Source organism: Crocodylus siamensis, chromosome 1 (assembly GCF_052110815.1).
Source record: "Crocodylus siamensis isolate JL-2025a chromosome 1, ASM5211081v1, whole genome shotgun sequence".
Classification (NCBI taxonomy): domain Eukaryota; kingdom Metazoa; phylum Chordata; order Crocodylia; family Crocodylidae; genus Crocodylus; species Crocodylus siamensis.
In genome coordinates, this window is record NC_143395.1 from 414,985,257 (window position 1) to 415,007,355 (window position 22,099).

The 22,099-nt window shown below is 43.7% G+C and overlaps 1 protein-coding gene across 3 annotated transcripts in view; it reads right to left on the reverse strand.

Annotated features, from left to right (window-relative positions):
- UVRAG (UV radiation resistance associated) overlaps window positions 1-22,099 on the reverse strand; it is a 145,568-nt gene that overhangs the window by 71,343 nt on the left and 52,126 nt on the right. For all 3 annotated transcript variants that reach the window (XM_090030753.1, XM_090030751.1, XM_090030752.1), the window contains 6 exons: window positions 15,701-15,806; window positions 13,254-13,380; window positions 10,550-10,634; window positions 9,933-10,020; window positions 7,263-7,323; window positions 4,760-4,925 (listed from right to left, as the gene is read on the reverse strand). In XM_090030753.1, coding sequence (XP_089886879.1) covers window positions 4,760-4,925; window positions 7,263-7,323; window positions 9,933-10,020; window positions 10,550-10,634; window positions 13,254-13,380; window positions 15,701-15,806 — 633 coding nt within the window. The remainder of the gene's footprint in view (window positions 1-4,759; window positions 4,926-7,262; window positions 7,324-9,932; window positions 10,021-10,549; window positions 10,635-13,253; window positions 13,381-15,700; window positions 15,807-22,099) is intronic.

Consider the following 22,099-nt stretch of genomic DNA (forward strand, 5'->3'; position numbering starts at 1 on the left):
GGCTGCTAAAGTGCAGAGCACTGTCAGGAGCTGAGATGGGATGGAAGGATTTGCCACCCCACCCTGTACTGCTTAACAAACTATCTGACTTAGACCCGGGTAGGCAAAATACAGTCTGTGGGCCAGATCCAGCCTGCCAACTGACTGGATCAGGCTCATCAGTGGGTGCCCACCAAATGACTGGACCTGGCCTGCAGCTGCCCCCACCCGGGACCAGCTCATGCCACAATCCCACCTGTGTGAGCCCTGACCCTGGCCCCAGCCCCAGCCAGCGGGCACAGCTTCCCAGCAGGGCAGCTCCCTGTGGAGCTGCAGCCACCTGGGTACTGCTCAGCTCCGCCCTGCCTCCAGCAGCTCCTTATCCTCCCTCTGCTGCACTGCTCCAGATAACAGGTAATGCAGGGAAGTGATGGCCACCATGGGGAGCAGATGCCCGGCTAGGTGTGGGGTGAAGCTGCAGCCAGGCAGCTCCTGCCCCAGCACAGGGGTTCCAGCTCCCAGCTACCTTCCACCTACTCAGCCACCCAGAGGTAGCTGCTTATCTTGCTGGATGGGCAAAGTAGGAGGAAGGCAGCTGGAGCCCTGTACACTGGGGCAGGAGCCACCTGCCTACAGCTTCCCCCAACCCGGCTGGGCATCTGCTGCCTGGCATGCGATCCCATGGTTTCCCCACATTGCCTGCTGCCCAGAGCAGTGCAGCAGGGGCAGAAGAGGAGGAGCCGCCACTGGAAGTAAGGGGACCAAGCAGGATCTGTGCAGCTGTGCTCACTGGCAGGGGCCACCTGCTCGGCACAAGGTGGGTGCAGGAGTGGTGTGGGCTATTCCGGGTGGAAGCAGGCAGGGTTTGGCCCCATGCAAAGTGCTGAAGGGATAGCCATGAGCTGGATGATGGGGGGGAAAGAGGGGCAGACCACACCTGCACCACACTACCAGGGCAAGCTCCGCTACATGTGCCCCTGCCCCCTCCCCAGCTAGCTCCTAGGACCTAGCACATGGGCAAATCCCACACACATGCACACAACCCACCCCACCCCCCACTCCACACAAAATACAACAGTAAGCCTTGATGTTGAGCTATCATGCAATTGTCTTTATATACACTACTCAAAAAAACATAAATCATGACAAAGATTATTTTTTAAATAAGATGTTATAGTAGGTCTTTGATTTTTTAAATATACAATTTTTACCTATAATTTGTTAAAATGATATCTTCTGAAAGATGTGCATGAAAGAGCCCTCAACAGCTCACCAAAATCTGTTAAGTGGCCCTCCAGCCAAAATAACTGCCCACCCCTGGCTTAGACCATATATATTTTGTGCTTTAAAAGAGCCAATTTGCCCCAAACAGAGAAAAATGATGAGCAAGTGATTGGGAGGAAATATTCAGAAACAAGATCTGCTACTAGATTAGTCTATAAAAGGTGCATATCTATCCTGCCTTCCAATACGAGGTTTGACTTGAGACTCACAACTCTCTCTGCTATGAGACTGACAAACAGCAAGAATTGAACAGCCAGGAAGAGGCACAGAAAACTAACACCCAAGAGTCCTTTCCTTTGGGTGAGGACAGCTCTGGCATGCTGAAGCTAATTTAATACAACTTTGAATAGAGGGGAAGTTCTAGGAGACTGGAAGAGCATCATGCTCAAAAAAAAGCAGCTGGATGACCCTGGTAACTACTGGCCAAACATCCACTCTGAGCAAAAAGGGAAAGCTGATACTGAATGTAATTAACAGTTACAATGTACAGGCATATAGAATTCATAGGAGGAAAAAAAAAAGTCACGTCAAATAATCCTGATTGCACTCCTTGAGACAGTTGCAGGCTTCACTGAAAAGGTAACTGTAGAACGGACGCTTGCGAGTTGACTGACTTAATACTGCATTATGTTCTAATTAAAAATAGCACTCTTCAGCAGGGCTGTCCAACTTCTAAAGGCCACAGGCCACACACCCTGCAGGCTGCACCACATGGACCCCTGCCCCCTACCTCAACTACAGTGCACATCCACAAGGACCCCTCCCCAACCACTGCATTGCATGGCCCCAGCCTCACACCGAGCACCACACGCCATGCCCTGCCATGCTGTCCTGCACTGCCCCCAAGGCAGGTGCAGATCACAGAAGTCAGAGGAGGTTGACAGCTTGGGCTACTGTTCCAGCCAGGGTGATAGGGGGACTGAAGGCTGGGCAAGAGCCTGAGGGCCGCAATTTAATTGCATGCGCCGCCAGATAGACAGCCCCGCTACACAGTATTACTAGAGCATAGGTGGAATGGAGTAAGAACTGGCTAAGCAACAGATCTCAGAGTACTCAGAAGACAAAACTGGATGTTTTTTGGCAGATTTCCATAAGGGATCAGTACTAGGCTCACCATTATGGAATTACTTCCAGATAACTCACAGAAATGGGGGAAGTGGGCAGAGCAGGTAGGATGGGGTGGGATGTAGACATTGCTGCTGCTAAGATTTGTGGATAGCAATATTGGTTGAAAAGTAAATAATGAGCAAGACAAAGCACATTCAGAGCTGTCTGGTTCCCTTGGTAAGCTGGACCCAAAACAAAACACATTTTAAAATGCAGCCAAAAAGTTATACATTTGGGAGAAAAAAAACCAGAACAGGGAGTACCTTGGATATTAGTGACTCAGAAAAGGATCTGGTTGCTTGTCAACTCTGACTCCAGTTTTGCGAAGAAACAAAACAATACAATGGGGAGGAGGGAGAAATGAAGGGCAAGATTTACCAGGGTTCAGCTGAACCCACTGTGAAATGTTTTGTCTGTTCGCACCTACTCTATGGTAACTCGAAGTTAAACAGGGACAGATTATTTATAGATTTTAGCATCAGAAGGGACCTATTAGATCATCGAGTCCAACCCCCTGGTCTTGGCAGGTAACACCCGAAACGTCAATGACTTACTGAAATTTAGTTTTGCCTTCTAAAGGACAGGAAGAGACAGAAGGGGAAAAAGTGTGAAAAAGAAACAAAACAAGCCAAAAAACCCAAACTTAAATCGGCTGATAAGTTTTCACGAGCTATAAATTGCTCCCCTACTTTAAAACAGGATAAATATCTGTCCACGCTCCCGATGCATCATCTTTAGCCGCAATGTTGCAATCTACTGATGCATTAATATAACAGCAGTGAGCAGAAAGGTGATTTTTGTAGTCCTGCTGTCCATATGTTAAAGTTGAAAATTTATAGAGGGTGCAAAAACATAGCTAAGGGTTATGTAAGGGAGATATGGTTCTTTGGGTAAATATGGTATCCTTTAAGGGTTATTCAAGGCTGGAGAAAATGCCTCTGAAAGGAAGCTCAACCTGTTTAGCTTATCCAATAGACACAAGGTAACTTTGCTTCACAGGGAGAAAATCCTGGATCTACTGAAACAAATCTAGCAAAGAATGGCATCTAGTCATATGGCTGGAAACTGAACCCAGACTATTTCATTTAGAAGCAAGACAAAACAAAACAAAAAGAAAGAAAAGTAAAAGTGATGCCTTGGGACAACCCATCAGAAGTGGTAGAATCTATCTAACACTTGGAAATCTAGAGCAGACCACATCTTCCAGAAAGATACCCCATCACAAAGTTACTGCTCCCAGCAAAAGCAACCAGCCAAAGTTCTGCACCCCTTTATCACACAGAAAGGCAAGCTAGGTGATTTAATAGTGTTTTTTGACCTCAAATCCAGATCTTACTCAAAAGTAACCCCCCCACCCCCTTTTGAATACATTTCATAAAGGACACTCACTTCACCAGTTTACCCTTTAAAGTCAGTTTATGTGGCATTTAAAGGGCAGTCCAGGATAGGACTTAAAGAGTTGAAACTTAAAAAAAAAAAAGCTTCATTCAGTCTAATGCTTCTGTAATCTATATTCCTATGACATTATCCTGCTGCGTTAGCCAAATGAGCAGTTATTACATGTGAAAATTTACCTTACACATACCAACAGCTGTAACACAGAGACACACTGATGAGCTCAGTATATATTTCAAAGGAGACTTGCATTAACGATGTACATCTTGAAAGATTTTGTATCAATCTTGAGAGTCAAATTAATATTGCTATTTGGACAAGGTGAATGGCAACCTTTGTGCAAAAAGTTATTTGAAGGTAGTAAAAAGCAACACAAAATTTATGCAAGTTTCCTTAAATGATCATTTCCCATCTGTTGTGTGCCAGTTGGTGGATGGTAATGCTTTAGCTTTATATTTCACTAAGAGGCAAGCCAATAGCATCAACAACCTTTAGCTTAACTAAGCTTGCGTGAAATAACTGCTGGAATCAAATTTTATAACAGAGGAGACTACAGTAATATTTTATTCCAAATAGTGAAAACAGTAAACGTATTGTTTAGGGAGCTGTCTGCTTGACATGAATGAATATGGTTAAAATGAAGATCTACAAAACAGATTCACTGCAGTCCGCCTGGTCTGTCTGTGAGGTAGTGTTAGTTTCACTATTAGAAACTGAAGTTACCAATTTTTATTTTTATTTTTTGCTGAAGACAGCAGTCCTATGTTCTCAAACTAATGGAATTAAAACAAAACCGGAGGCATTTAAACCAGTTGGCTATACATTTCAAACAAATCCCATATTTCAAACCCAGACGCCACAATGGAAAAACTCTCCTGCTAACCTGAATGCTAAAATATAACCTATATGAATATACCATGTGATTATTCTACTGGCATCTTGCTTATTCAAGGTTGTTCAGCCTTCTTGACTTATGCCTAAGTGACATACTTACTCGCGTTCTTTCTCTGTCAGTTTGTCGTTGATATTGTCTTTGATTGCAGACCTGGAGCCCTTGTGAATTATGGGATACCTGAGTGGTACTTGTAGGAAATAGGAAATCATTGAGACCAAGTGAGCAGTGTAGCCCAGAGCAACAGCAATGCTTCCATCGTCTTTTGCTGCAAAGGGAAGAAGAAAAGAAAAATGGTCTTTCCCCAGCCAAATTTTACTAACATCATATATTTCTTTAATGAACATTTGGCCTAGAAAAATCCATTGCACAAACACTGCTTCACTCATGTTATGCCTGAGCTTTTAAAGATGCAGAACTATTTAGCTGGGCACTAAACACCAAAGTTAGCAAGGATTTTACAGAAACCTTAAGGGCACTGGTTCAGGTCACTGTGTCCCAGACATACTGTTCAATAAAGGAATGTATGTTAAAGTATTCAACAAGAGAAGCAGCAATACTGTGTTTCCAACACAGTATTTAACATTTTAATAATAGTGTGATTGAGTAACTAATTACATATGAATAAATAGAAATTTTTGACTTTAAATCCGTTCATCAACTTCAGTCCATCATTTGCATGTTGAAAGGTAGCATCAGGCATGCGATGACCTGGGCCTGAAAGTCCAGACACACTTCATTTCAAACTGCCAGGGCAAGAGTTTTCAGCTCAAGTCTGAGCTGAAAGTTTTTTATAAAAATGGATTCTGAAAACAGAGTTCAAGTCTTTGGGGTTCAACATTTCTCTGCATACCTCACACTCACAGGAGAGAAAGGCTGCATTCCTGCACGCTTTTAGAGTTAGTGAGATCAACTGTTGGAAGGAGACAGAACCCAAGAACCTGAACTCTGGTCTTGGTAGCCAGAAAAGCAACATTTTTTTCAAGTTTTACATTTGTTCCAAGAACTAAACATCTCAGCCTGAAATTCTGAATTTTCATCTGCAAAGCCTCACCTCCAGTCAGTGTTTTTTGTGGCTCTTCTGCCTCCGCTCCCACCCCTTTCCTACATAAAATAGCGTACTGGTCATTTTGCAAGAATTTTTTTTTAACTGCTTATGCTGCATTAAGATTTTATTTAGGTCTAAAAAATGCACATAAATTTATGAACAGACAGAAAGACGCTATGGTCATCCAATGCTGTTCAATGACAAAAGACATTCACTGAAAGAAATGACAAAAATTGAGCAACCTAAGAACCTGAATAAGAAAAAGCACTTAATGTACATTGTCCATGACATCTATGAAATCGTGCCATACTCAGTAATACCTAATGCATCACAAAGGTTCGGATGCACATCCCTTTTCAAGGAATTATTTTGCACAAAGGGATTTAACCTCTGCAGCAAGCCTGGGTCCTATTAAATAAAATGTTGATGCCATGGAGTCCACACGTTTTCAAGTCTGATTTTCCATTAAGAGTCTGTGCTAACATGCAAGAATCATATGAACACTTTCCAAGTATAAGTCAATATATGTCATATTTTCCACTGAATTTTCAGTAATCCACAGGGTAGCCAGACTAATTCCCTGAGACAAACTTGTACAGAACAGTAATCTTTGGAGAGCAACAATAAATTATGACAACCTAAAAAAGGAGGCCAATCAGAAATAGTCATAATAAAAACGAACACAAAGGCACTTTTTACATGATTAGCAAACACGATGCATTTCTTCAGGATTAAGAAACTGAAACTGTACTGTGTAGTCTGGGAGACAATGTAATTGGTATTTATTCAGTATTAAATTTCATCTGGGTTTTTTTTTTTTGTTTTAACATTAACTCAAATTACCAGTTCACCCTCAAATATACCAGGAATTGGAACAAATGACCTGTGTGAGGAATTAGCTACTACAATGTTTTCAAGAAGCCAAATGTTTATTTGAACTGATTTTTATTTTCCCCTGTGAGGCAGCATGCCTAGCACGCTGAACAAGTGTTTGAGAGCCATGAATTTCAAAATATACATTTTATTAATTAATTTATAGTTTAAATTTTTGTCCAAGTATCTGAAAATTAGCCTGTGCAGTGAACTGCACAACTATTAGACAGGTAGGTATACAGACAGGGAAAAAAACCAAACATCATACTTCTTATATCAGTATTCATGTACTGAAGATGCAGTATAGGTATTAGTGGCAAAGTATTGCTTTACCAAGGGTGGAGATTAGTAGAGGTTGCAACAAATCCAATACCCCTGTCAGTCTATTTATACAGAGTGTACACTTGATATAAAAGGAGTCTGGGAAGCTTATGACAGCTACAGCACATTATTTTTGTGCAAACACAGAGTTTAACCAGAATGTACACACTGACCAGCTAGCTATGGTATAACAATCTGAACTTGGAATTTTATCTTTTATACGGCCATGACCAAAATAATATATCAGTGCTTCCTAGGACTCAAAAGTAGCTTCCTAACAGGCAAGCAGCCCTTTTGAGTTGGATCAGTATGCATCAGTAGTATCAAAACCATAAGTACTATATGGAAGAAACATTCAGCTACCTTGAAAGTCTTCTGAATTAGGCAGCTTGACTCCACAAACAAAGTAATCCTTTTGATCGTTCTGTGGATTTAAAGGAAAATAATGCAAAGTGAGAATGTACAGCCCATCTAAAGGAAGAGAGAAGTTGTACACTTTCCAAATAAAACTGCAGGCATGCCAAAAGCAAAATGAGAGAGAGATTTTGTAAAGACTGATTGGTACTAATCAGTAAAATAGTGTTGAAAAAATTAAAAATTATGTGAAGTCTCATTTCATTATTTTTTTTTTCCAGAAATAAGACAGGAATGCCCTTTTTCAACTGAGCATTGACTATTAACCCATGCAGGTTTCCAGTAAATTAAAATCTGAACCTGGGCAGAGCATTTAATTGTTAGCACTTCAGGGTATCGTAGTATAAGTAACTCAAAAGATAGGTACGAAATTTACTCAAATCCATGAGGTTCCTCCCTCCCCAGTCAGAAGAAGTTGAGGGGAAAGGGGGAGGGGGAGATTTGATTCAAGTACAGGTATTTCTCACTTAACGTTGTTCCATTATCACATCACTGATCTATTAGAGAACGTACCCATTTAAAGTCGTGCAACGTTTGGTTATAATGTTGTTTGGCTGCTGCCTGCTAATAGGCAACTACCGCAACATAACTGGATTCACTTAACATCGTTTCGCTTAAAGTCACATTTTTCAAGAACATGGCGACATTAAGCGAGGAGTAGCTGTGCAAGCCGAGCGCAGGTGGTGGCTCAGCTCCAGCTTTGGCCCCAAGCTCAGGGCTGAAGCCAGAGCTGAACTACAGACCTGTGTGAAGCACCTAGCATTCGCTTTGGATTCAGATTTGGCCAAGTCAGGGGACAGCGATTCGATCTGGCAATTCGAATCAGTCCCAAATCGATTTGGCCAAATCACATAGGCCCATCCCCTGCCTGCTCTCCCAGCCCGGCAATGGCTGCCCCGGCCACCTCAGTCCTTTAAGAAAAAAAGGACATGCACAACCCCCCCACCACAAAACAAGAAAATCTCCCAGACTCACCACTCCTGCCAGGTCGGGGGGATATCCACTGCCCCACGCCACATGGCTGCTGAGGCTGCTGGGTTTTTGCTTTTTTTTTTTTTTTTCCTTAAAAAGGCCAGAGCTCAGACAGGCAGGGCAGCAATGGGGGGGGCTGGGACAGTGGGCTCATGCAGAGGCCCCCATGCAGCATGGGGCAGCAGCAGCAGCAGCAGCCCGCCGCACCCCCCCCAGCAAGTGCGGCTTTTTTTTTTTTTAAGGACCAGGAGCTGGGGCAGGTGGTATACCCATGGTGGAGGCAGGCAGGGATCCTCCCATGATCCCCTCCCCTCTTCTTCAACCCCCTCTCCCTTGCCCCCTACTTACCAGCTCTGAGTCCAGCTGCAGCTCCCTGCTGTAGCAGGCGGGGACTGTCTGAATCAAAGCTCTCCGAATCTCTTCCGAAGATTCAGAGAGCTCCGAACTGATCTGGACCTTTTAAATTGGCCCCCGATTCGATCCGGATTCAGAGATTCAGCCACCACATCAGGCCAAATCTCCTCCAAATCGAATCAGCACCCAAAGCTTTGAAAAAATTTACTGAGCTGCCGCCCATGCGGTCTGGGATAGCTTGTTTGTTAGGGGAGGAGAAAGGGTTCAAAGCTTGGGGCAACCTACAGCAACTCCCAGCATTAAGCCACAGCATAAACACAGCTGTATTCTTCAGGCAGCTCAATGCAGCTCCACCAACAGTGAAAGCCATACTGCAGGCAGGCATCAGCTGAAGGGATCATGCAGACAGGCTGTGGCAGGCCAGGCTATGTCCACAGAGGTAGTATAAACTATGCTGGCATAAACTAGCAGAGAAGTTCTGGGTGTGAACACACTCAGTTTTGCCAATAAAACCAAAGTCCTTCTAGCAATACTTTGTAGCACAGAAAGATAGAAGTGAGGGCTGTTTTCAGAGTCCAAGTCAAGTGTCCAGTCTTCTGTAAAAAACTCATTTACCTGAGTAAAAAGGAGGTTGGCAAAGCAGTCCCAAAGAAACTGCTGTGCCACAGGGGAAAAGAGCATGGGTAAAGCAAGATGTGGACAAGCAAACATGAGAAGAGACTGGGAGAGGCCCAGAGGCAAAATGTTACCAAATGAGAACTCTATGCCAGGGGTAGGCAACCCCTGGTATGGGTGCCAAAGTACGATACATGAAGGCTGCTTGGCACACGCCTTGGGGCAGATGGCAGGGAACAGGGCACGCCTGCATGGCCACAAGGAGGACTGGACCCCTCTTGGCTCTCTCACCATCCACCCCTGGCACGCCAGCATCTTGGATGCTTATCTTGCTGGGATCCTATGACCCCAGCTGACTTCTTGCCCCTGGGGCAGCGGCTGGACTCGATGATCTCCCGAGGTCCCTTCCAGCCCTAATAGCTATGAAATCTTACACGTCATCATTGTAGCTGTTTTTGGCACTCTGCCCAAAAATGTTGCCAACCCCAGCTCTATGCCTTTCCGTTGCAACACGCCCTGCCCACACAGGCTTATCATTAGAAAAAGACATGCAAGAGGACTGGCATGAACATGGATCTTAACAGTATTTGGGAGAAAATTGAGTTCTACCCTGAAAAAGGTCAGCTAAGTGCATTGTAGACCAGCAAATTCTGAAGAGTTAAAAAATGCCAAGCTTACCAAATCAATAGGGTAAATATAAGAAAGCTCTGATAACAACTGTCTGCATCGAATGGTCAACTGTGCATTGGTCTTCAAAAATAGCTCTCTTCAGAGAAAAGAAAACAACATCAGTGATCTCAAACCTCCTTGCAAGTGTCAGATTCAAGCCCCTCAGGCCTTCCCAAGAAATCGTACCCCCATCTAGCAAAAAAAAAAAAAAAAAAAAAGCCCAAAATAACTTTATAAATTGGGAGGATAGCTATAAAGGCCACAGTTAACTTTCAGTTCTCATTCTACATCTACATTGTATGTATCCTCAGTTTCAAGGGTATTTTAAGTGTACTTTGGTAATACAAGGGTGCCTGAAGGCCAACCAAGACTGGGATCTGATTATTGGCCTAAGACATTCTGTCTTTACCCCAGAGAACTTACAAACCAGACAGAAGTGAGGGAGCACCACTACTTACTAATCTATGGATACAGAAACCAAAGCAGATATTCAGGGGCACAAGTACTCTGAGCGGGAGACAGATACTGAATCAAGATCTCCCAATTCTTGGATGAAAGTCTTGTTCACCAGACCACCCTTCCTCTCCAAGATTTAAAAATGCAAGTGAAACCTCAAGTCTCATTACCTCTTAGCAGTGCATTCTTTTCTTAACTCATGTAGAGATTCATTATGTATCTGAAGCCTCTGGTATTCAGTCTCAAAAGTCTTTTCTAGGAGATAAGAATTGTTAGAAAAATATGAAACCATTAACAACATTGTCTACTTTCTGGATTAACACAAAATTCAAACCTAGACTACTTCTCAGGACTGGATGAAAGTTCTGGCATGCAAACTCCACCCTGGGAAGGCATGTCTTTTCTGTAGTATGCTGCAAAAGGAGTATGAAGAAAAAATGCTCTGGGAGAAAAAGAGAACTTCAGAAACCACCACCTCTCTCCCCACGGAGAAGAAAAACTAATCCCTACACCAGGGAACGGCAACCACTGGGTACACGTGCCAGAGCATGGCACATGAGGCCATCTTCCTTGGCACGCCACCACAAGCAGCCTGAGCTCTGGGCAACTGCTGCCAGCTACAGAGCCCAAGTTGCTTGTAGCAGGCAGCCAGGAGGCTGCAGGCCCTGCTGCAAGGTAGCATCTGCCCAGAGCCCAAGCTGGCTGCAGCCAGGAGGCTGCAAACAGCTGCACAGGGCCCTGCAGCCCCAGCACCAGATCAGTGGCTGTGGTGGTTGCGCATGTACCTCTGGGCACAGGGCTGGTAAAGGGCTTGTGGCAGTGCAACCCTGGCCCCTCCCACACCACCCACTCGGAAGTGCGTATGCAGCCACTGCCACCGTAGAGCTGGTGCCAGGGCTGTGGAGCCTGACACAGCTGTTTGCAGCCTTCCCAATTCCTGCTGGCCCTCCCCAGAGCCCAGGCTGGCTGTGGCAGTCAGCTGGAAGGCTGCAAATATCTGTGCTGTGCTCTGCAGTCCTGGCACCAGCTCCACGGTGGCAGGGGCTGCACATGCACCTTTTGGCACATGGTGGGGAAGGGTCCAAAGCAGTGCCATTCTAGCCCTACATACTATGCACTGGTCAAGTAAAGCCAATCAACACCAAAGCCCAAATGTCCTCTGACAACTGTGTACAGGCAGTCCTCGACTTGCGGCGTTTTGCACTTGCAGCGCTCCTCCATTTACACCCATGTTATTACTTACGGCGCTGGATCCTCGCACTTACGGCACTACAAGGAAATTTGCAATGAGCAAAAGAGGGCAGCAAAACAAACATCCCTGGATCTGTTTCTCAAAAAGCCATCAGCTGGCCCTAAGTCCCCCAAAATTTCCCCAAAGAAACCCTTCTGAATTCCATGACCCTAATAAAGGTGTTCCTTCACCTTCCAATTAAATACATTTTTACGTGACTAGTTACTATACTGCCCTATTTAATTGATTTATGTACAGTACACTTCAGAAAGCTTTGTACTGTACAGTGTATATCATTTATAGTTGACTAAATAGTTGATTTAAAATCTGTTGTTTATGGTCATTTCTATAAAAAGCTGGGCATCAGGCTCTTGGTCAGGAACGTAACCCCCCCTATTATAACATTGTTGCTACAGGAAAATCAGATTCAACTTGCATCATTTCGACTTACAGAGCCTTTTCCAGGAACATAGCTTGCTATAAGTGTGAAGACTACCTGTATTCAAGTGATGCTCCACCTTTTTGCCTCGTAGGCTGGATGGGTGGTGCCTGATCCCTCTGTAAGCCGGATCTGGCCAGTAGGTCCAATCTGTCTGTGTGGGGGGAGGAGGGCATGGCTTGGTAGCAACTGGGCCATGCAGGGCTTGGGAATTTGGCAGTAGGGGAGGGGTAGCAGTACTGATTGTAACTGTGCCCCAACCATCAAGTTTACCAACCAATGGGGAGCCCCACAGGTTGAATGTCACAGCTCTTGCAGGCCAAATTTGGCCTGTGGGCAGGGGATTAAGTGCCCCTGGTCTATACCTCATCTCAGTTATGCAGAAAAGTAGCTCTGCCATTTGCATCAGAAGAGGCAAGGCTTTGTAAGCTATCTGTAAGTATTTAATACAGATCAAAAGGGGATTCAAGATTTCAAGCAGAGATCAAGCCATTAAATCTGTGCAGCTCATAACCTATTGATGATCTGTGGAAAAAGACTGGTATTCAGCACTACGACAAAACATTATGATTTGTGCTGTACCAACAGACAGCATTAAAACATTCAAACAGCAAGCTGCTTGTTATAGGAACAGTCTCTGCATAGGGACTAGCACAATATGCCCTGCTCTGTCACAGGAGAATCTAGGTACTATGGCAATATGAATAAATACACTGTCATTCCCCGATATGAATTTATGACATGCCTTTATTATGTTATTATTCTTTGCTACACTGTGAAGTTGTTTCAGTAACTTGCTAATTGGTTTCTTGCTTAATTCAACTATTTAGCCCAAAACGTCTTGGTATTAGCTCTCTGCAGTTCCACTGCATGTTTGTTATGCAAGATTGATATCAAGTATTTATCATCACCACCTTTCCAGCTGCATGTAGATTAACACGATCCCACTCCTCCGTATTTGGATTTCTTAACTCATAGAACCTCAACAATCACTGCCTCAAAGAATTAAATGCAAGCTTTTGAGACTGAAGAGATCACATCTGGTTACAAAACTGCAGAGAGAAAAACCATGAAAAAATAAAACACATCCTCAAGATTAGAATTTTCCCTTTTCCTAGTAATTTTCATGTGCTAAGGCAGCAGCCTGGTTGGTTTTTTGGTTGTGAATGTTGAGCAGGAAGGTTCCTGCCATCTCTACACTTACCTTTCTCATGCAACACATTTTGTTTCTTATGTAATAAGGCCATCTCTTGGCCTAGGGCTTTTCTCTGCCTCTCAAGCTCATTCCGAAGCACCAGGATCTTCAGCTGTAAACATTCATTTTCTTTTTTCTATGAAAATAAAGTGATCAATAGGTTTAAAGGAAGCTTCACCATATACCACTACTTGAAATAAATGCAGTAAGACGCAAGATATGTACATTCCTTGGCAGCACTGAAGACTGAGCTGGAAAGATCCCAAGAAATAATACCCAAATTACAGAGAAACAAAAACATGGACTTTCATCAGGACTCCCCCCACCCCCTCCCCCCTTTTTTTTCTTTTAAGGAATGTACACAGCACTTTATAGACAGAACATGCTTTGAGGGCAGCCAAGGAAAGATTATCAGTGGAGAGACAGGCTAATTTCTGAGAACTGCTGCCTATCACGTGTGGCATGTCTTTGATGTGACAAATGAAGTTTTCAGTCTGTGGGGAGACTGCAGCTGACTGGGCCAGTTCAACATAAACCTCTGAACAAACCTTGTTTGAATACTAGCAAAACAACCTTCAAAACTGCAGCCTCTCTTTGTAACCAAGTCTTTCACACTTCAAGCCTGTTTGGAAATTCTGATACAAGTAAGGCTAGAGCTCAAAGATCAGCTTCTTCTGAAGTTTTCCCTTAGATCCGTGTTTATTCCAAAAGCACCTGCTGGCTCAGCGTTTGGTTCATAAAACCAATGCAAACTATGACTCAATATTAAAGATTTAGGATACTAGCGCTCACATTTAGTAGGAGAAATTCTGGTTACCCATTTTCTTTCCTTCTGTTTATGACGACTGCAATACTGTACCACTATTCTGATTTCCTCTCTACTAGACAGTTTAGAAGCTGCATTTTGACTTGCTGAAAAATTGTTGCATGTTCTATGAACAACTTTGCTTGATGCAGTTTATTACATTCCTAACTACTGGCTTGAGTTGTTTATACATAATTTTACTTCAGTCTTCCTACGAAGTGTAGAACTCACTCTTGCCGTAGTCCCCTCCTAGTGCCGCCGCCACCATCATCCATCCTCAACCCACCAGGAAGAGCCTAACACCACCCTGCCCCCCAGCTCACAGTAGCAGCCTGCCCTGCCCCGCGCAGATCTGGGGGCACACACCTCCTGTGCCCCCACTCCCAGGATGCGCGTAGCAGCAGGAGCCACACCTCCTGGACGGGCCGCTCATGACTTAGTCCCGTGCCCTGATGGCTGTGCAGCGCCTGCACCTCCACTAACCCCAGCCCCACTCCCTCCCTTAGTACTGCCAGTGTGCCCCTCCCTACCCCTGCTTCAGGCCGAAGCTGGGCTGCCTTGAAGCCCTACTGTTGCCTCAGGTTGGGCGGGGGGCTAAGTCCTGTTAGCCCCTCCCCCTTCCACCACCTATGCTTCCTCTTCCTGGTGCCCCTGAGGTCTCTGAGATTTGCAATCCAAAATCACAGTAGCAGGACTCTGCAGGGATGTTTATCACTTCCTTTTCCTGCTTCCAGGTGCCTCTGGGATTTGTAGTAACCAGCAGTAAGGTTTTAGCAGGGCAGGGCAGTTGTCCTCAGGGGGTAGGGGGAGAGTTTAACCCCTCTCCCTGGCCCCAGACCCCAGCCAGGGTTTGCGGGGGGGGGGGGGGTAGAGGGGGGAAGGGAGGCAGTCCTTGCCTCTCCCATTCTCTGCTGGAACAGACCACACAGCCCAGCTCAGGGATGGAAAGCATGCTGGGAGACTGTGAATTAAAACTTGAACCAGAAAGGATATGGGACAGAAGTTTCATAAGCCAGTTTGAGCGAAATCAGTTAAGTCTGATACTACATTCAACCAGATTTATCTTAAACCAGTACAGCCATTCTGAAACTGGTTTACAAGCGCTGAACTTCTGTTCTCTTACAGGTTTAAACCGCTTCTGATGACTTCACCCAATTTACATGCAACTTCTGTCCCTGGCCATGCAGTGCACAAAGCTATGGCTAATGCTAATAGGTGGTTAATATTTAAAATGGACATGTCACTTGTGTGTCTGATAAGTGATTACGTGCATTCCATTCATCTCAAAAGGCTGGCCTGAAAGCAAGTACAACTAGTAGACTCAACCCAAACAACTAAAACTGCACTTCCCTTTAGTAGATCATTAATCCCAACCTCTAACAGTTTATTTTTCCTGGCAAATCCTTTTTATTCACTGTGCAGCTAATGTTTGTGCCTTTGCAAAGTAAAGCATTAATGTCCCCCTCTCAGTGAATGTATATTTAAACCAAAATCCAACACATTGTGCTTTCCAGATTAATTTCCATTTATAAAATGACAAATATTAAAATACAGGGATTTCATGTTGAAGTTTTAGAAGTTGCCCAAGTTTCCAATAGTGTTATTTAACTACATTCCGAAGCAAGAGTGAGATTTCAAAAGCAAAGCCTACCAGTTCGTTGCTTGTAGATGTAAGTCTCAGTTTTTCTTCAATCTCTCTTCCTATTTTCTGAACAGTTACCTGAGTCTGTTTAATTGCACACTGGGCTCTATGAAGCCTGCAAATAAAACACAAGTTACAGAAATTAAAATTCTTTGTATGCGGCTCTAGTGATGAGCTTGCCTGTTACTTCAGCAGCAGAATCAACACGACTGTAAGCAGACAATCAGCTGTGATAAAGAGGGATAGTACACAAATGAACTCTTTAAGCTAAGAAAGTTTAATAAGCAGTCACCCAAAAAGCAGCTCAGTAACTTGAACTGCAGCAAATGCTTAGTATTCTTCTCACTAGTTAGGTTAACAATACACAACCCTCACGTGCCTATGGCAAAAGTGAGAGGTTCAACAGATGGGACCCAACAGGCTGTCGAAGGTAAAAACACGATATAAAGGGACTGTGTCTAAAATACAGCACAATACAGAGATACTCAAGCTGGCATGAGAATACCTAGCTCAGGTGCTACCTCGCTGCAACAGCCCAGAGCTCAGTACAGTAATGGTTTACATTGCTAGCTTGGGTATCTGTACCCTATACCGCAGACCCTGTACACCCTAAAGCACAGTGTGAGTGTGCCCCAAAGAGATCAAGATCAGGATATCCAGGTTCAGCAACTGCACATTCACCACTCCTTAAATCAGGCCAAATGGAAGAGGCAGAGAGCTGAACATTTACTATGTACTTTTATGTTTCTTTAGTGAAATTTAAAGATGCAGAGGAACGCAATAGGAAAAGCAGGCCTAGGAAGCATTAAGCCGATTCTTTTCTAAGCACTTGAGAGTACCACGGTTGCCACAAATGGTTGTCACATCTTAGAGAGGGAAGAATGCAAAACTGTCTAAATTTACATCCTCCAACAACCCTACAATCCAAGGTAGTATCAGTCTATCCAACCACATCCTCAACCAATCTGAGTGTCTGTACAATCCTATGGCCTTTCTTTCTATACCATTAAACAACTCAATACAGTGCATCTGTTTGGAGACCTCAAGGCTTTCCCCCCCGGCTTAAAACTAAGGGAATACTTCCAGGACAAGGAGGAAGACAACAAATCAACCCAGCACAGGCCTAAATCATGCACTAGACAAGGACGGCTCCTGGTGGCACACCCCCAACCTGGACCTGTGTATAAACTGTTTCCACCTCGGTGCCCACGCTGAGCTCTTTAAAAAACACCACCACTTACGTTACAACCTCAGTCCTGTGGAAGCGAGCCATACACAGCCTTAAAAACAATACTGCTATCACTGGGCACTTCTACAGGTGCGCATTAATGTGCATTAGCTTATTTTAATGTACATTAAGGATTAATTTTTTAAAAAGTGCTTTTGCTAATGTTCTTTAAAATAGACTAATGCACTTTAAAACATCACTAAAAAACCACGGGGCTTTTTTTTTTTTTTTTTTTTTTTTTTTTACAGGTGCAAGTGCCGCAGTGCCAGGCACTTTGAAAAGTGCCTGGTGCCATGACGAATGCAGCTGTATAAGCAGCAAAATGCACGTCAGCACTAAGAAAATGGCAGCAATGAGCTTTCGAACTAAAACACCTTGGCAGTTCTTTAGTTCACAAGCACATTTCCTCACGTATACAACTGCACGCAGCACAGTGCAGTTCGCCTCAGCTCGCATGCGGAACAGGTTTGATTAACTGAGTCGACTCTGAAGTGGTGGATCGCTGGAGCATCGCAGGATAAAAAGGTATGTGTACAAACGGAGCCGACCCTAGGGGAGCCTGGGGCAAATCAACCTGTGCGGAGCCCCTTTAAACACTGCGTGGGGCCATGGGACCCCCTCAAAAGCAGGGTATGGCAGCACTGTAGCAATGCAGTTTGATGCCATCCAATCTGGAGGGAACATCTGGCATCAACAAAGTGGCTTTGATCCAGAGGATGGAAGCAAATCGAGAAAGAAGAAAGCAGTGCATTGTGAACTTGGACTTCACCTCAGAGAGCACCTGGATCTGTGAAACTTGTAACAAGCCGTGTCACTCTCAAATTGGGTGCGTCAGCCACAAGTGGATTCACTGGGCATCTGACTAGACCTCTTACGCATACACGACAAGTAGGATGGTCATCATAGAGGACATAGAGGGCATAAAGGCATCTGGCTTCATATTGATAGATGACAGAAGACAGCCAGACTGTCCTCTATGATGGCTACCCTAACCACGAGTCAAAGGATCAATAGTTGCCGATATAGAAGTGCAAATCTATCCTACAGGGTAATTAGCAGGCATGTGAACAGATGCCCCCATCCCTTGAACCCACAGTAAATCTGACTGTCTAAATAACATCAGGACACAGCGTTGTGTTGTTGGACAACTCAGTCCCAAAGCAACAGTGGTATTTTACTAACCAGCAACCAAACATTTTGTTTTCCTGTTTTTATAGGAGCTACAAAAAAAAAAAGGCAGGGAAGATACTACTATGGAGAATTCACTCAGTAAAAACAAGAACATGCCACTGTGTAGCACGTTTTTTCAGTCAAAGTCAGTATGAAGGAAGCAACAGACACAGGGAAACAAAAATATGATAAATCCTATACACAAAATTCATACTTCATGTTAAAAGATGCGTAATATCCGAGTGATAAGAGGGCAATTTTATAATAACTTTGATCAATTGTTCATTTCCTTTATGACACTATCCTAAAAGCCATTAACACCACGTATACCTCCAAGGACAGCTTCACATAGATTTAATTTGTATAGCCTCTCTATACAAAGCTTCAATTTCTTTATTAGAAAATTCCCAAAACTTGTATCTTAATAATTTTAATAATAGATTAGCATTATATTTACTAAAAAAGCACCTCTTGCAATTTTTTGCTATGAGTCACATAGATACAGTTGTCTATTTATCCATAAACACTAAAAACTCAATGAGTTAGCAATTTTAGGCCAAGACTTCCCTGGCACATATTAGCATTAATTATGGTAACTCCAACAGCTACGAGGGGCTGCAAAGCTACACGTGCGACTCATAATACTGAATCTTGGAGCAATAACTTAATTTCCATCTACTTCCTTTGACCCACAGAGTAAAGTCATAGACACAAGTAGGTAAATGAAATAATGCATTAATAAAACAAACACATAGCAAGTTTCTCCCAGCATCATTATAGTCCAGTATGGTTTAAATCACAGATTTAATCTGTATTAAGACCAAGTTTCTGCAACAGTAAAAAAAGAAAACACATTGTCCCAACACCACCTCAGCAGAGAAGGCAGCAAAAGCACCAACCGTACATTACTGCGGAAGCACCATCCATGCTTCAACTCTTAAAACAGTTTCATTTCAGAAATTTCAAAGGCTGGTCTCAACACACTGAAAACAAAAGTTTATTGCCTTGCAATTTTCCCTACTTTCAGCTCTTAGAACGTCAGGGAGACTAACAAAAGGCTCCTTCCAGGTTTCATAAGGCTCATTTTAAGAGTCTAGTAATTAGTTTGTTTTCTAAAAATCTCAAAGGAATCGAGATCATTAGGATTCTTCAAGACTGTCTAACTCTCCAAAATGAAATCTGACATGCCAAGTCTCGTATTGAAATCCTTATGCATAAGTTCCCACAGCTGGCTCAGGATCCAAATAGTTTGGGCAACCGGAGAGAAACTTCAGGAACAAGGTGATCCAAGACACTAGCGTAGGGAAGCCAGATTACTTAGAGAGGTGGAAAGGGGGGGAGGTAGCTCCATAGGGCATCCGCACGCAACAGGAAATCCAAGGGCTGGGAGACTCTTGATCCAGATAAAATTCTGGGCAGTTAAGCCAGGCTCTTCAAATTCTGGCCTATTACACCCCCATATACAGGAGTTCCTGCTTAGGAAAAAAAACAAGAATCCAAGACATTTTCTCTCTTCTTCAGCCTGCCCAAAGCAAGCCTGCAGGCAGCAGGGGGACCTTGCTTGGGGGAAAGAGCCTGGCAGTCGGACTGCTTTCCACCTGGTCAATAAGGAAGGGCAGGGACGCGCTCCACCAACACAGAACTGTGAACCACCTCTTTAGTACATTACAACACTATTTCTGGATGTCCGTTTGAAGCACATTATGTCGTCTCGCTGAAAAAAACCTCGTCTCCAGTTTCTTATTGTACCACAGTCATACCCAAGAGCCTCAGATCTCACACAGGTTAGGGATGGCATAAAAGGGGGTGGGGGGCAGACCATCCCTGCCTCAGAGATTTTAGGTTTTACTTAATTTAAGTACGTAGGTTTCATTCTTCTCCAAATTCCCTTTTTGTTAGGTTTGTCAGGTTTAAACCGGGGGGGGGGGGGGCCGTCAACTTTTTTGGCAAACATGCCATAAATTAGCCCCACACCCTCCAAATGCCACTCTGATCCCTTCCCCTGCCAGATTTGCTGCTCTTGTTTTTCTCCTCTCTGCCTTGTGCTCCTTGCCTGATTTGCTGCTCTGCTTCCTTCCCAACTGTTGCTATGCTGATCACCCTCTCCCTCATCTGCTCCATGTCACGCACAATATGCCTGTGCCACAAGTTCATTACTCCTAGTTTATATCATGCCAAAATGTATTCTTTAGAGATGGGAACCAGTGGCGTAATGGCGGGGGGGCAGCGTGCATCACCCTGCTTTTATCTTGTGTGGGGGGTTTTTTGACCCCAGGATCTCCTAGGGTCAAGAAACCCCTATGCTGCTACCTTGCAGCATGGAGAACACCTGAAGTGTGCAGCGTGTATCACTGCAGACGGGTCTGGAGCACCACATACTGCACACAGCCACAGGTATTGCTTTTCAACCACATCAATCCCAGCATCTGGAGCTCAGAACTGCAGGTTTCCATGTTTTATGAAACATCCGTTTCTTAAAACAACATGAATATTCTGGCAAAAATATCGTGAAGATTTTTCTCATGTCAGAAGGAAATAAATTAGTGTGCTTGTGCATAGCCACATGTGCATTCACTGGGCTGAAGCCTGGACCCAGACACCACCACTTTTCCCTGCTGTATGGGACCACAGAATAGTGTACATTAGCACATGACTCCCACAAAGCATGGTAGTGGTCACAGCGAGAGCTTGCAGGAGGAACAGGCCAAAAACAATGATCTACAAAGCATTTTAATACATCTGCACTGATTAGTTTTGACTACCGAGTCAATTCGATTTTTGCTTGTACATTTGAAAGTTTCAAGGCATTCAGAATTCACTGGTAGCCAAACCTTATGGAAAAAAAACCTCTTTCGTTCAGACTGTAGCTAGCGTCCACTTGCTTTACAAAGTGCATGTAACAAAAGCTGAATACAAAGACCCCCTATGGCAAAAAAAGAGCCCTAGTGATATTTAAGTAAATCTACTTGTATAAAAAACACATTTATACGCAGCACACAACTCTGGAAATAAATAAAATTGTACAGAATCACTAGCAAATTAAACATCATATGACATGCAGTGGGGGGGGAAGCGAGGCCTCTTTTAGAGTATACTATAGTATTCAATCTGATGGCTGAAATTTTAGCCATGTGGAAACAAACATTTACAGGAGTGGAGAAATTTACAGAAACACAGTTATGAACTTGAACCTAAAACTTACAGATAATGGAGAGCATAGTGGCTCAGTTCTCCGCTTTTCACACCCTGTAATATAAGCTCGCTAAATTCCATTCATCTGAATTGATCTAGTCCACTTAAAATAGTGGGGGTTTTGCAAAATTACAAAGTTAGCCTAACAAAGTTTGTTTTAGCTGCATCCAGATAAAACAAGGCAAATCACATTTCATGCTTCAGGATATCAGCCAATAGCCCCTTCTCTTATCCTCAAGTGAATTATGTTGGCTCGTTCAAAAGGTACATGCCATAGCAAGGGGCAAATCACCTACTACTGATCTACTTGTTTGCAGACTGCTGCTTCTTAAGCAAACAAAATTGTCTGCAACTTAAAAGTAATGTTGTACATGTCCTCCAGACCCAAGGTCAATTCCTTTAGTAACAATATCAAACGAAGATCTCAGTTCCTTGAATAATACGCACACAACTGCTCTGGCCATTTTTGAAGACCTTTGTGCCAGGATGCTATATATTATATATAGCATACTATGCTGTTCTAGATCTCATGCATTTGCATTCTTCAGCTCAAAAACATCCAAGCCTTCCAGCTCAAGGAAACCATGGGACCAAGGAAGAAATATCTGGAGGTGTACCATGAGAAACAGTCTTGTCAAGCCTAGTTTTGAATTATAGCAAAAATTAGCTGGTCCAGTTCACCAGATCAGAAGACATCTTGGAAAAGATACTTGTTGCTTGGCTCAGATATAGTGTGGTCACTGTTGAGACTACCCAGCAATGAAATGATTCTCCATGCAATTCAAAACTGTATGGACCTATTTTGTTCCTATAGCAGA